This window comes from Chlorocebus sabaeus, chromosome 13 (genome assembly GCF_047675955.1).
Source record: "Chlorocebus sabaeus isolate Y175 chromosome 13, mChlSab1.0.hap1, whole genome shotgun sequence".
NCBI lineage: Eukaryota > Metazoa > Chordata > Mammalia > Primates > Cercopithecidae > Chlorocebus > Chlorocebus sabaeus.
Window position 1 is genome coordinate 32,455,613 of NC_132916.1, and position 13,691 is coordinate 32,469,303.

At 39.0% G+C, this 13,691-nt stretch overlaps 1 protein-coding gene across 1 annotated transcript in view; it reads right to left on the minus strand.

Moving 5' to 3' along the window:
- Positions 1 to 514: 514 nt before the first annotated feature.
- Positions 515 to 13,691, minus strand: part of SNX3 (sorting nexin 3) — a 50,456-nt gene continuing 37,279 nt past the window's right edge. The window contains exons 2-4 of the mRNA XM_008007411.3: positions 11,609 to 11,704; positions 3,439 to 3,563; positions 515 to 1,255 (exon numbers count right to left, since the gene is read on the minus strand). Of these exons, the coding sequence (XP_008005602.1) occupies positions 1,150 to 1,255; positions 3,439 to 3,563; positions 11,609 to 11,704 (327 nt within the window). The 3' untranslated portion in view covers positions 515 to 1,149. The remainder of the gene's footprint in view (positions 1,256 to 3,438; positions 3,564 to 11,608; positions 11,705 to 13,691) is intronic.

Consider the following 13,691-nt stretch of genomic DNA (forward strand, 5'->3'; position numbering starts at 1 on the left):
TGTATTTTCTGGTATCTTATCATTTTTGCAGGTCAGGCTGCAAGATTGTGCCCTTCTCTTAAAGAGGATAAAGTGTGCTACTATCCCAAACCAAATTAAAGAGAAAGCACAAACCTGCTGACTAAGAAGAGTTATTACACCCCTGCTACATTTATTTAAACAAGTCACTCAGTTGAACTAGGAAAAAACTTCTGAAAAATAGGAGAAATGGTATTGACTTATCTTTAAAAGTCCTTTTAATAAATTACTTGAGATTATAAAACAGTTTTGAAATACACAAAAGTGCTTCAAAATGATTCAGTAAGTCTTAAGGAATAAATTTTTTAGTATATTACTTTTGTTGTTGTTGAAAATACCCCATTCAATGGGTAGAAGTATATTTGATGTCACCACTGTTTAAAGCGAATGGAATGATAGGAATGAGAAGCATATAATTAGTAAATAATCCCTCTCAACAAGTGACTTAAGCAGTCACTCATAGACAGCAAAGAAAAGCTGGAGGCAACACAATCAGTGCATATCAGAAACGCATTTTAATTTTATTTGAAAACAACTTAAATTTTTAGACAAATGATTTTAGTATATAAATTTGATTTTGTTTTTATACAGAATATAAAGATTTCCCTCATTAATCTTCCATGTGAAGGGTATTACAAGTCTGAAGGAAGATACTTTCTGCACACAAGTATGTATCTTATGTGTGCAGTATTGGAAACCAATGGTGTAGTGCTCCTACACATAAATTGGGTCAAGTGACATCACACATTAGAAGGGGGAAAGAGAAATATTCTAGTTAATCAGATGCAAGAAGCAAACAAGACACAAAAACTGTGCAAATAAGACCAAGCCAGGAACTTTAGTTAGGACACTGCAGATTACATTGGAATAACAGGTTTGTGAGGCTACAGTGTGCACCACATTAAAACAGCAAGGAATAGCTATTTATATAGAAAGGCTGGAATGAGGGATTTTCACTAAAGCAAATTAACTTCTTGTCAACTGCCAAAACAAAACAAAACTGAGCATATGAGTGTTAGTATACTGAAGGCATGTTATACCAGTTTCTGTGCAGCATGCTAAAAGTTAGAACTTCTTCACTGGTGCTTATCAATCATTAATAGTCACATTTTTGCCCCTTCTTGTCAAATTTCAGGCATGTCTTATTTTAGATGGAGTATAGCTTTTATCTATTATTTCATCTTGTAAAAACATGTGAAGACAACGTTCATTCTGTGCCAGAGGATGACCAGCGACCCTAAGAATAAAAAATATAAATTTAGTCCAACATTTTACACAAGGTGGGGGAGTTCAAAACACATATTTTAAGGTTAAGAAGCATGTATAATTTTTTTTTTTTTTTTTTAGATGGAGTCTTGCTCTGTTGCCCAGGCTGGAGTGCAGTGCCTGATCTTGACTCATGGCAACCTCCATCTCCTGGGTTTAAGTGATTTTGTGCCTCAGCCCTCTGAGTAGCTAGGACTACAGGCGTGCGCCACTATGCCCAGCTAATTTTTACTAGAGACGGGGTTTCACCATGTTGGCCAGGCTGGTCTCAAATCCCTGACCTCAAGTGATCTGTCCACCTCAGCCTCCCAAAGTGCTGGGATTACAGGCATGAGCCACCGTGCTTGGCCCAGAAGCATGTACAGTTTACTAATAAGTATTATTCTGGACTGTCCACAAAGCTATGCACTATCAACTAATGGCATATGTTCTTTTGTTTGGTTCACAACTCTTAATTTAGAAAACATTTAATCACAAATTTTTCACTGCTTGTGGTACATGTATCCAATTAGCTTTACATATAGCTGGTGTATTCATAAGAAACTTTAATTTTAATGTTAAAAGTGAAACACGTCAATTGATCCTAAGAATCTTTTTTTTTTTTTTTTTTTTTTTGAGATAAAGTGTTGTTCTGTCACTCAGGCTGGAGTGCAGTAGCGTGATCTCAGCTCACTGCAACCTCCACCTGCCAGGTTCAAGCGATTTTCCTCCCACAGCCTCCCGAGTAGCTGAGACTACAGGCGTGCACCACCACGCCCCACTAATTTTTGTATTTTTAGTAGAGACAGGGTTTTGCCATGTGGCCTTGGAACTCCTGACCTCAAGTGATCTGCGCACCTCGGCCTCCCAAAGTACTGGGATTACAGGTGTGATCCACTGCACTAGGCCAGAATCTATTTTAAAGAGAAGATACAGGATTGAAGTTAGAAATACAATGAAGTACAATAAAAGCCCAAAATACTAAAAAAACAGGCACAAATATCCAGGCATTTTATTTTTGCCTGCTTAAAACCAGACTGGGCAACCAGACTCCTATTTTAGAACTTAAAAACATCTAATATAGGCCAGGCATGGTGGCTCATGCTTGTAATCCCAGCACTGTGGGAGACTGAGGCAAGCAGATCACCTGAGGTCAGGAGTTCGAGACCAGCCTGGCCAATATGGCAAACCCCTGTCTCTACTAAAGACACAAAAATAAGCCAGACATTATGGTGTGCACCTATAATCCCAACTACTCAGGTGGCTGAGGCATGAGAATCACTTGAATCTGGGAGGTGGAGGTTTCAGTGAGCCGAGATTGCGCCACTGCACTCCAAAGCCTGGGTGACAGAGCAAGACTTTGTCAAAAAAAAAAAAAAAAAAAGGTTTACAGACAATGAAGATTGAGTGCTACAGTAGATAACCAAGGACTTTATGTAACCCTTTCTCTTCTGTTTACCACTCATGCATCTTCAAATCACTAGATAAAATTTAAAGTGTAAGCTCATATTACCATATTCTGTAGCATTTGATTTACTTTTCCTAGTTTAAGGCCAATGCACAATTACAGTGAGGTCTTTCTTGGCATAAATCTTTCTATCACTTTACAAAATAGCTGTATTTCAAACGGGAATAAAATTAAAAGCTAAAAATATTGGTTTGAGCTTATCAAGAGTTTCTAAAGTAAGAGAGAAACAATCCTAAGTCTTCTTACATTTTTAAAAGAATACATTTTACCATGAAAATTAAAAATGTGCACCTTTATACAAGACATGCTAATACCTCCACCTGCAATCAGACAAGATGATTGCAAGTATATTGTAAGTTTTATTGTTCATGCTAGAACATACCTTAAATCAGAAAGAATCATAAGTAAAACTGTATTTTTTAAATGCCGTAATTTTAAATGTAATTTGCATAAATTAACCAAGAAAAACAAATACAAAACTTAGGTCAACACAAAGATGCTCATTTCAATCACTCAAGTGTGTTAATATTTATCACATGATATTCAACTTGTCAGATACTTTTACTTTGTTTAAATGATATGAAAAGTTAGGAAATGGCTAAAAGGCAACAGTGCAGTTTAGCTTAACATCTAAACTGTAAGTAGTCACTTAAAGTAGTCTCAAAACATACCTCACTGCTACACTTTGAGGAATAGGAAGCACTTACTTGTTTATAAACTGTTCCAGCCCTTGTTTTCTTTCCTCAATAAAATTGTCATCAAATATTCCATCATCTCCTCTAAAAGGAAGCTGACGCAAAAACGCTTTCCCAGGGAGTGGGGGAACTACGACCTAAAACATGAAGACAGAAAGTTCTTGATCATGATGACTGGTTGTGAAAATGTATAGAGCACAGCATGAACACAAAGCATGTCCTCACTATGGCAGCCATCACCTGGTCAAACTAGTTTAAATATAAAAGAGCAAAAAATACACTGAAAAAAGACCAAATGTTTAGACAAATGCAGAATAGCCCATCAGACAAAAGCTCCTAACTCAAAGGCAGGGCCCAGAGCTTATATTAATTTTCTTGGCCTTATCGAAGCACAGGTATACAAAGAGAACACTCACAACACTGAAATAAAGGTTACCATGCCCCTCAGACACTTGTGATGCCACTTGGAGAAGGCAATGCCTTCTTGCAATAGAAACTGCAGAGATCAAAATCAACTCTCAATTAAATGAAGAAATGTTAATGTTCTCTCTGCAACATGGTTAGATAAGAATTCTGGTTTCAGCCGGGCGCGGTGGCTCACGCCTGTAATCCCAGAACTTTGGGAGGCCGAGGTGGGCGGATCATGAGGTCAGGACCATCCTGGCTAACACAGTGAAACCCCATCTCTACTAAAAAACACAAAAAATTAGCCGGGCGTGGTGGCGGGCGCCTGTAGTCCCAGCTACTCTGGAGACTGAAGCAGGAGAATGGTGTGAACCTGGGAGGTGGAGCTTGCAGTGAGCAGAGATCACGCTAGTGCGCTCCAGCCTGGGCAACAGAGCGAGACTCCATCTCAAAAAAAAAAAAAAAAAGAATTCTGGTTTCTTCAACCTCTTACCGTCTGCATTATAGTCTTTCCTGTTTGTGTTTGAGGTGATGACAAAATATCAATAACTCTAGTTGTCACTATTCTGTTTCCTAAATTAAGAAACAAGTCAACTTTCTCCCAAATGCCCTATCCTGCTGTATTTTCCCAAAGACCTGTCATTTCTCCCTTCCCGCACTATAGGAAGATCCCAAATTTTCCCCTTCAAAGCCTAACCAAGGGTCAACTCCTGCGATCTCTCCCTTCTGGGAATTATCCGGAGCTCAAATATTATTCTAGGCCAGGTGCAGTGGCTCACGTCTGCAATCCCCGCACTTGGGAGGCCAAGGCAGGCGGGAGGATTGCTTGAGACCAGGAGTTTGACACAAGCCTGGAGACATGTCTACAAAAATAAAAAAAAACTCAGCAGGGTGTGGTGGTGTGAATCTGTAGTCCCAGCTACTTAGGAGGCAGAGGTGGGAGGATCACTTGAATCCAGGAGTTCAGGACTGCAGTGAGCTAAAATCACATTGCTGCACTCCAGCCTATATGACAGCGAGACCCCGTCTTAAAAAAAAATAAATAAATTTTTAAAAATGTTATTCTGGAGCTCAAAATACTTGTTTTGATTAAATAGCACCTAGCTATTTCACAGGTTTCTTTGGTTTCTCTATCCTAGCATTATTGAGAATCAGGTAATTTTTGTACGGGGGGCTTTCTTGTGCATTATTTTCTTTCTTGAGATGGGGTCTTGCTCTGTCACCCAGGCTGGAGTTCCATGGTGCAATCATGGCTCACTGCAGCCTCCCCTAGACTCAGGTGATCCTCCTGCATCAGCCTCCTGAATAGCTGGGACACTACAGGCACACAGCATGCCACCATGCCTGGCTAATTTTTCTATTTTTTGTGGAGATGGTGTTTCACCATGTTGTCCAGACTGGCATTCTTTTCTTTAGCTGTATCCCCGGCCTCTACCCACTAGACATCATAGCACCCCCCACTGAGACAATAAAAACTGTCTCTAGACAGTGTCAAATGTCTCCCGGGGGATAAAACTGTCTTTGGTGGAAAACTACCAATCTATCATACTAATGTCTTCAAATCAAGACCCCTGTCTTAGGCTTCTTGTGGTTATTTTAAGAAAAACTGGGCATACAACAGAAGCTCAAATATCTGTTAAATGACCAACCACTTAGCTGGATCCTTACTTTAAAACCAAACAGAAAAATGTGTAAACAATTAGAACAAGGAGAAATATAGATAGTAAACTGATACATATATATATTTCTTTTCACTAATAATAAAAATTACACATATTCAAAAAAATTAAAACTTTAAACCCTTGATACAGTTTCTACACCAAGGAGTTTATCCTCAAACAAAATTCAATAGGGTAAAAAAGGGAAAGAACAACTCGACTTCATGTAGATTAACAAAAAACAAAATAAAAACAAAAAACGAAACCTCCAAATAAACTTTATAATCCCTTCCTAGATTCACTCTCCCCAGATGACCAATGATGAAGATATCTAAGGATTTATCTCTGTAAATTTATGCTAGCATTCTTAGATCTCACTCCCATGTTAGCATCTGTTTAGCTAAGAGTTAAAATCTGCAGGGACCTTTTATAACTGAGAAACAAAGGAATGCTAACCATTAAGTTCCAGTAGAATGGCTATCTGGTGAGCAGGGAAAAATACGTGTATCTACACAATTATTATTTAAAAAAAGAATCTAGAACCAGTGTGTTAAATAAACGACCACCATTAATTCAGGGTAGAATTTAGCATGAAACTTAAGAAAAGTATGGCTCGAGGATGTCGGTTAAAGAAAGAAGGAAAATGATAAAAAAAATTTAAGAATATATATATAAAATTAAATATATATAAATTTCATATATAAGCGAAATTTAAGAAAAGGATTGCTATATTATCCTCTGTAGAGATACATTCTTCCTAACATATTCAAACTAGTCATTCAAATGGATGGTGAGGTGGTACGCAACAGGATTAATGACCTATAAAAATCATAAATCGCTTATCCAGCTAAGATTCTCTTCTACATCAAATTATTTTTTGCTAAAGCAGTCTGAAAACACCTAATTGGAATTCTAACACCAGGTTGGGTGCGGTAGCTCACACCTGTAATCCCAGTACCTCCGGAGACCAAGGTGGGCAGATCACCTGAGGTCAGAAGTTCGAGATCAGCCTGGCCAACATGGTGAAACCCTGTGTCTACTAAATATACAAAAAATTAGCTGGACATGGTGGTGCATGCTTGTAACCCCTTTACTCAGGAGACTGAGGCAGGAGAATTGCTGGAGCCTGGGAGGCAGAGACTGCAGTAAGCCGGGATTGCACCACAGTACTCCAGCCTGGGCAAGAGCTAGACTCTGTCTCAAAAAAAAAAAAAAAAAAAATCTAATACTAATTAAAAGGTCATGAATGCAAAGATATGTGCATGCATGTGGGGTGAGAAACAGAGTATCTGGTGAGCATAATATATTGAAAGCTAAAGTAAACTAGAATAAAAGCTAAAAGATCTGACCATAATACATGTCGGCTAATTTTTAGCTTAGTTTAACAGATCTTAGTTAAAAGTACTAATATACCACAAAATAACTTGATTACATTGTTCTTTCCAATACTGTAATACGAGTACAACTTTCACATGGATTTAACTCTCAATATATTTAACTGGTCTAATGTTAAATGTGAAGTATTGTGCTTCAAAAGACAACATCAAGAAAGTGAAAAACAACCCACAGACTGGGAGATACATGCAAAATATGTATCTGATAGGGAACTCTAAGAGTCTTATATATTTTCGACATAACTCTATAATAAAAAAGATGAACCCATTTAAAAAGGCAAAAGATCTCAATAAAGATTTCTCCAAAGAAGATACATAAACAGCCAGTAAGTACATGAAAAAAAATCAACATTAGTGGCCATCAGAGAAATAAAAATCAAAACCACAATGCAATACCCCTTCACAAACAGTAGGACAGCTATAATAAAGAAGACAGGCAATATAATAAAGAAGACAGGCAATTAATTAGTAGGGATGTGGAGAAAAGTAGAACTTCACATTGCTTGTAAGAATGTTAAAATTATGCAGCTGCTTTGGAAAAACAGTCTGCCAATTCCTCGAAAGGTTAAAAAGAGTTATGATATGACCCAGCAATGTACTGGTAGGTATATACTGAAAAGAAATGAAAACACATGTAGACAGTAACCTATGCATAAATGTTCACAGCAGCACTACTAAAAACAGCCAAAAAGTAGAACCAAATGTCCACCAAATAAGTGGATAAATAAATGTGGTATAAGCATACAATAGGATATTATTTAGGAATAAAACAAAATGAAGTACTGATGCATGTTAGAAAAGCATGAACTGTGAAAACATGTTAAGTGAAAGAAGCCAGACACAAAAGATCACATATTCTGGGCTTCCATTTATGTATGTCCAGAATGGGCAAATCCACAGAGAAAGGAGACTAGCAGGAGGTTGTCTCAGGCTGAGTGAGGAAGGGTTGGGGAAAAATCAGCAGTGACTACTAATGGGGACAGGGTTTCTTTTAATGGGTGATAAAAATGCTCTGAAATTGACTAATGCTCTAAAATAGTGATGGTTGCACAACTCTGCGAACATATTAACAACCAGTGAATTATACACTTCAAATGGGTGAAGAGCATGGTATGTGAATTATATCTCAATAAAGCTGTTACTAAAAACAAAAGCGGCCGGGCGGGGTGGCTCATGCCTGTAATCCCAGCACTTTGGGAGGCCAAGGTGGGCAGATCACGAGGCCAGGAGATCGAGACTGTCTTGCTAACATGGTGAAACCCCATCTCTACTAAAAATAAAAATAATAATAATAAAAAAAAGCAAAATACACATTCAGCAAAAGTTTATTAAACATTTCCAGTGTGCCACATGGTATGTGAAGCAAAGCCCAAAGCCTATGTATCAAGACACTTCTCAGCTAGGTGTGGTGGCTCATGCCTGTAATTCCAGCACTTTGGGAGGCCAAGGCAGGAGGATTACTTGAGGCCAGGAGTTCGAGACCAGCCTGGGCAACATAGTGAAACCGTGTTCTTACAAAAAAATTCTAAAAATTAGCTGGACATGGTGGCTCATGGCTGTAGTCCCAGCCACTTGGGAGGCTGAGGCAGGACAATCACTTGAGACCAGGAGTTGGAGGATGTTATAGTATGCTATGATCACACTACTGCATTCCAGCTTGGGCAACAGAGCAAGACTCTGTCAATCAATTAATCTATCAATCTCCTAACCATCTGTAATTTGTATATAGTGAGATACAAATCTTTATTTCCTAATAGACAAATATTTCAACTCCATTTGCTGAATTCCTTTCCCACTGAATGACAATGTTATTTTTGTTATGAACTAAGTTCCCTATAAATACATGGGTCAAAGTCTAAACTCTATTACATTCCACTCATCTATTTGCCCAACCTAAAGCAATATACACTGCATAACAGTGTTTCCATCAGAGATGGACCACATAAGATAATAATGGTTGTGCCATAAGATTATAATGGAGGTGAAAAATTCCTATTGCCTAGAAATGTCTTGGTGATCCTGATTGTGTGCAGGCCTAGGCTCCTATGTATATTTGTGACTTAATTTTTAAGAAAAAGTTAAAAAAATTTTAAATAGAGAACAGCTTATAAAATAAGAATATAAAGAACATATTTTTGTACAGTTGTTCAATATGTTTGTGTTTTAAGCTAAGTGTTAAATTACAAGAGTCAAAGAGTTAAAGTAAAAAGTTTAAAAACTAAGCTAAGATTAATTTACTATTGAAGAAAAATATTTTATAAATTTCAATGTACAGTGTTTATAAAGCCTGCAGTAATAAACAGTAATGTCCTAGGTCTTCACATTCACTTGCCACATACTCGCTGACTCACCCAGAACAACTTTCAATCCTGCAAGCTCCATTTACGGTAAGTGCCCTATACAGGTGTACCATTTAAAAAATTGTCAGTGCTTTAAAAAAAAAAAAAAAATTCTTCCACACTGTATTTTTTTACCATATCTTTTCTATGTTTAGATGCACAAACGCTTCCCACTGTGTTACAAGTGCCTGTAGTATTCAGTACAGTAACATGTTGGATAGGCTTGTAGTCTAGGAGCAATAAGCTGTACCATATAGACTAGGTGTGTAGCAGGCTACACCACCTGCGTTTGTGTGAGTATACTCATATGATGTTTGCACAATGAAATCACCTAAGGATGCATTTCTTAAAATGTATTCTCATCATTAAGTGCCATATGACTACACCACATTGTTTGAATTACTATAGCTTTAAGATATGTTTTGACGTCTGGTAGAACAAACACCTGCTGCCCACTATATACTGAAAATATTTTTTGGTTATTCTTGAGTTTTTACTGATTCTAAAGCTCATATATAAATCTGCAAGTTTATAAACACCCCTACTGAAATTTCTACTAGAATCTTATGAATTTATAAATAAGTTAGAAGATACTGCTCTACTTCATGCAGGTCTCTGCTAATGTCACCTAGAGCGAGGCCTTCCTTGCGCTCTATATGAGAGTGGCTCCCCTGGCACTTCCTACTTCCCTTAGTTTAGCTTTGTCTTTTTTTTTTTTTTAGAGCTTCTCATCATCTGACATCTATATATTTTACTACATTTTTCCTGCCTTCTCTTCAACAACCCCCTCCCCGCCGCAATTTACCTAATAAGATATAAGCACCATAAAAGAGGGGACCTTAATTTGTTCATAGCTCTACCCGTAACTCCTAGAACACAAAGAACGAGCTCTCTAAAATGTTCATAAAATAAACAAATCTTCAAAAGTAAATATTCCAAACGAGGAACACAGTATTACAATGAATATAGTATCATACTTTTTTTTTTTTTTTTTTTTTTGGAGACAGGATCTGGCTCTGGTGCCCATGCTGGAGTGCAGTTGCGAGACTACAGCTCACTTCAACCTCTGCCTCCTGGGCTCAAGTGATCCTCTTGCCTCAGCCTCCTGAATGCTGGGACTACACGTGCATGTCACCATGCCTGGCTAATTTTTGTATTTTTGGTAGCAATGGGGTTTCGCATGTTGCCCAGGCTGGTCTCGAACTCCTGAGCGTAAGTGATCCATTGACGTTGGCCTCCCAAAGTGCTGGGATTATAGGCATAAGCCACTGCACCTGGTCCCTCTTTATTTAGGTCTTATTTTTTTTGGTAAAGTTTTAGAGCTTTCTTAACATGGACTTTGTATTTCTAGTTTTATTCCTATTTAAACATTTTGGAAGAGATGGGGCGTGACTCACAATGTTGCCCAGGCTGGTCTTGAACTCCTGGGCTCAGGAGATCCTCCTGACTCAGCCTACCAAAGTACTGGGATTACAGGCATGAGCCACCATGCTTGGCCTTCTTTACATTTTTGTTGGAATGCTATTATCTGCATATTTTGTGCTCTTATGCAGCCATTTTTAAGCTAGAAACAGAAAAAAAAAAAACAACCCAAAACCCTTATTAAACTTGAGAAATGAGTACAAACTAGCCTTCATCTAGTTCAGGACTCCTACCATACCCACTTCTTTTTACCTACTTTCTAGTCACAAAATAACTTTTCATCATTCTGAGCATACCATGTCCTTCCATGACTCCTTGCCTCTGATGTCATTCTGAGGCAGGGCTGAAATGAGAGACATCAGAGTGAGACCTTGCTTTAACTTATTTTGAAGCCAAAGCTACCAAATTCTATTCTAAGAAGATCAGGCATGTAACAGTGTTTTTAAATTGCAGGCAGCAACCCATTAGTGGATCACAGCCATCATTTAAAAACGCTAATCTGAAGAGTATCAACATATATCACACAGAGTGAGGTCATTACTGCTTTATGAAACTTCTGTTACATGAACACATGTGTGATGAAAAAAACTTATGTGTCAGTAAAACAAAATTGGAAATACACTGATATTTATAAAATGTACTGAGAAAGAGAAACCTGGCTTAAGTGTATGGAGAGGGGAAGATGGAATAGGACGATGAGGGAAAGGAAGGAAGTAATAGCAAGAAGATTCTAAGAAGTGTTATTCAAGTGTGAGTCAGCAAAGACCTCAACTGGGCCAAAGTAGACAAGAGAAAGAGTTCTAAGGAAAATTTACAAAGACTCTACAAAATGACATCGAACTATTTGAAAAAAAGAAATCACATTTGCTTTTACCCATTTTATTCAAGATCATTTTCCTGAGAAATATTAAACATTAAAACTTGGAATGTTTTGCTTTAAAACCACATTTCGAATCATTCTTACCTTGCTCTCTCTTTCTAATTCACTTCGCAGCCATTCAAAGTCACTGTATCTTCTTCTAACAGTAGATTCTTTCAGCTTGAAAATAGGAAGATTTGTCTGAAACAAAAAAAGTTACTCCTAAATTGAAGTACATTAAGGAAACTTCAAAAAAATGGAGGAATGGGGGAATCTAGGCTTGCCAATTGGTAATATGGCAAATCTGATTACCTTACCAAAAGAAATCATGACTTTCTTTTTCTTTTTTTTGAGACAGAATCTCGCTTTGTTGCCTAGGCTGGAGTGCAATGGCACGATCTTGGCTCACTGCAACCTCCACCTCCCAGGTTCAAGTGATTTCTCCACCTCAGCCTCCCGAGCAGCTGGGATTACAGGCACCCACCATCATGCCCAGCTAATTTTTGTATTTTTGTAGAGATGGGGTTTTACCATGTTGTCCAGGCTGGTCTTGAACTCCTGACCTCAGGTGATCTGCCCACCTTGGCCTCCCAAAGTGCCGGGATTACAGGCATGAGCCACTGCACCCGGCCGAAATCATGAGGTTTTTAAGATGACCTTTTACCCATAACAAAAAAAAACTTTGCTAGTTCTTTTTTTTTTCTGAAACAGAGTCTCGCTCTGTTGCCCAGGCAGAGATGTGATCTTGGCTCACTGCAACCTACGCCTCCTGGGTTCAAGTGATTCTCCTGCCTCAGCCTCCCAAGTAGCTGGGATTACAGGCACCTGCCACCAGGCCTGACTAATTTTCTTGTATTTTTAGTACAGGCGGGGTTTCACCATGTTGGCCAGGCTGATCACAAACTCGTGATCTCACGAGCTCTGCCGCCTCAGTCTCCCAAAGTGCTAGGCTTACAGGCCTGAGCCACTGCCTGGCCCACTAGTTCTTTAAAAGTATTTACACAAGAATACAACTTTTAAATGCACCTTTGCATGCATGCTTTTGGATGTCATTCTGCATGGGGCTATCTGCATAAATGTAGGTCATTTTCTTATTATTTTGGTGAGCTTTAAAAATGTCAACTAGGCCGGGCGGTGGCTCAAGCCTGTAATCCCAGCACTTTGGGAGGCCGAGATGGGTGGATCACGAGGTCAGGAGATCCAGACCATCCTGGCTAACACGGTGAAACCCCGTCTCTACTAAAAAGCAAAAAAAACTAGCCAGGCGAGGTGGCGGGTGCCTGTAGTCCCGGCTACTCAGGAGGCTGAGGCAGGAGAATGGCATAAACCCGGGAGGCGGAGCTTGCAGTGAGCTGAGATCCGGCCACTGCACTCCCGCCTGGGCGACAGAGTAAGACTCCGTCTCAAAATAAATAAATAAATAAATAAATAAAAATAAAAATATCAACTAAGCAGGGGTGAAAAAAGGTTAGCTCTTGACTATTCTTCTAGCTAGTACCTCAGCAAACAGTCCTCATTGGGGAAATACAACTAACCTTTTCATTTTTAAAATTTAATTTTCTTGGTGCTCATTCATTATAGCAAAACCCCAACTTATGTCTCAATGCCTATCACTGCCCATTGATGTAGAAATTCTTTTTCTTCTCCCAGAGAGAGGGTCTCACTGCATTGCCCAGGCTGGATTTAAACTCCTAGGCTCAAGCAATCCTCTTGCCTTGGCCTCCCGGGTAGCTGGGACTGCAGGGTCATACCACTGTGCTGGCTCACTTCACTTTATTTTATGAGACGGAGTCTGCTCTGTCGCCCAGGCTGGAGTGCAGTGGCACAATCTCGGCTCACTGCAAGCTCCGCAGCCTAGGGTCATGCCATTCTCCTGCCTCAGCCTCCCAAGTAGCTGGGACTACAGGTCCAGCTGCCACGCCCGGCTACTTTTTTGTATTTTTAATGGAGACGAGTTTCACCGTGTTAGCCAGGATGGTCTCTATCTCCTGGCCTCATGATCCACCCACCTCAGCCTCCCAAAGTGCTGGGATTACAGGCGTGAGCCACCGTAACCCGCCCACTTAGCTACTTTTAAATGAAAACAAAATATTTTGTTAAGAGGACTAGATTAGATCTTGCATTAAAAAAGACCTAAATAAAACATTATTCTTAATGGCCACCTAAAAAATGCCAAAAACAGCAGGGA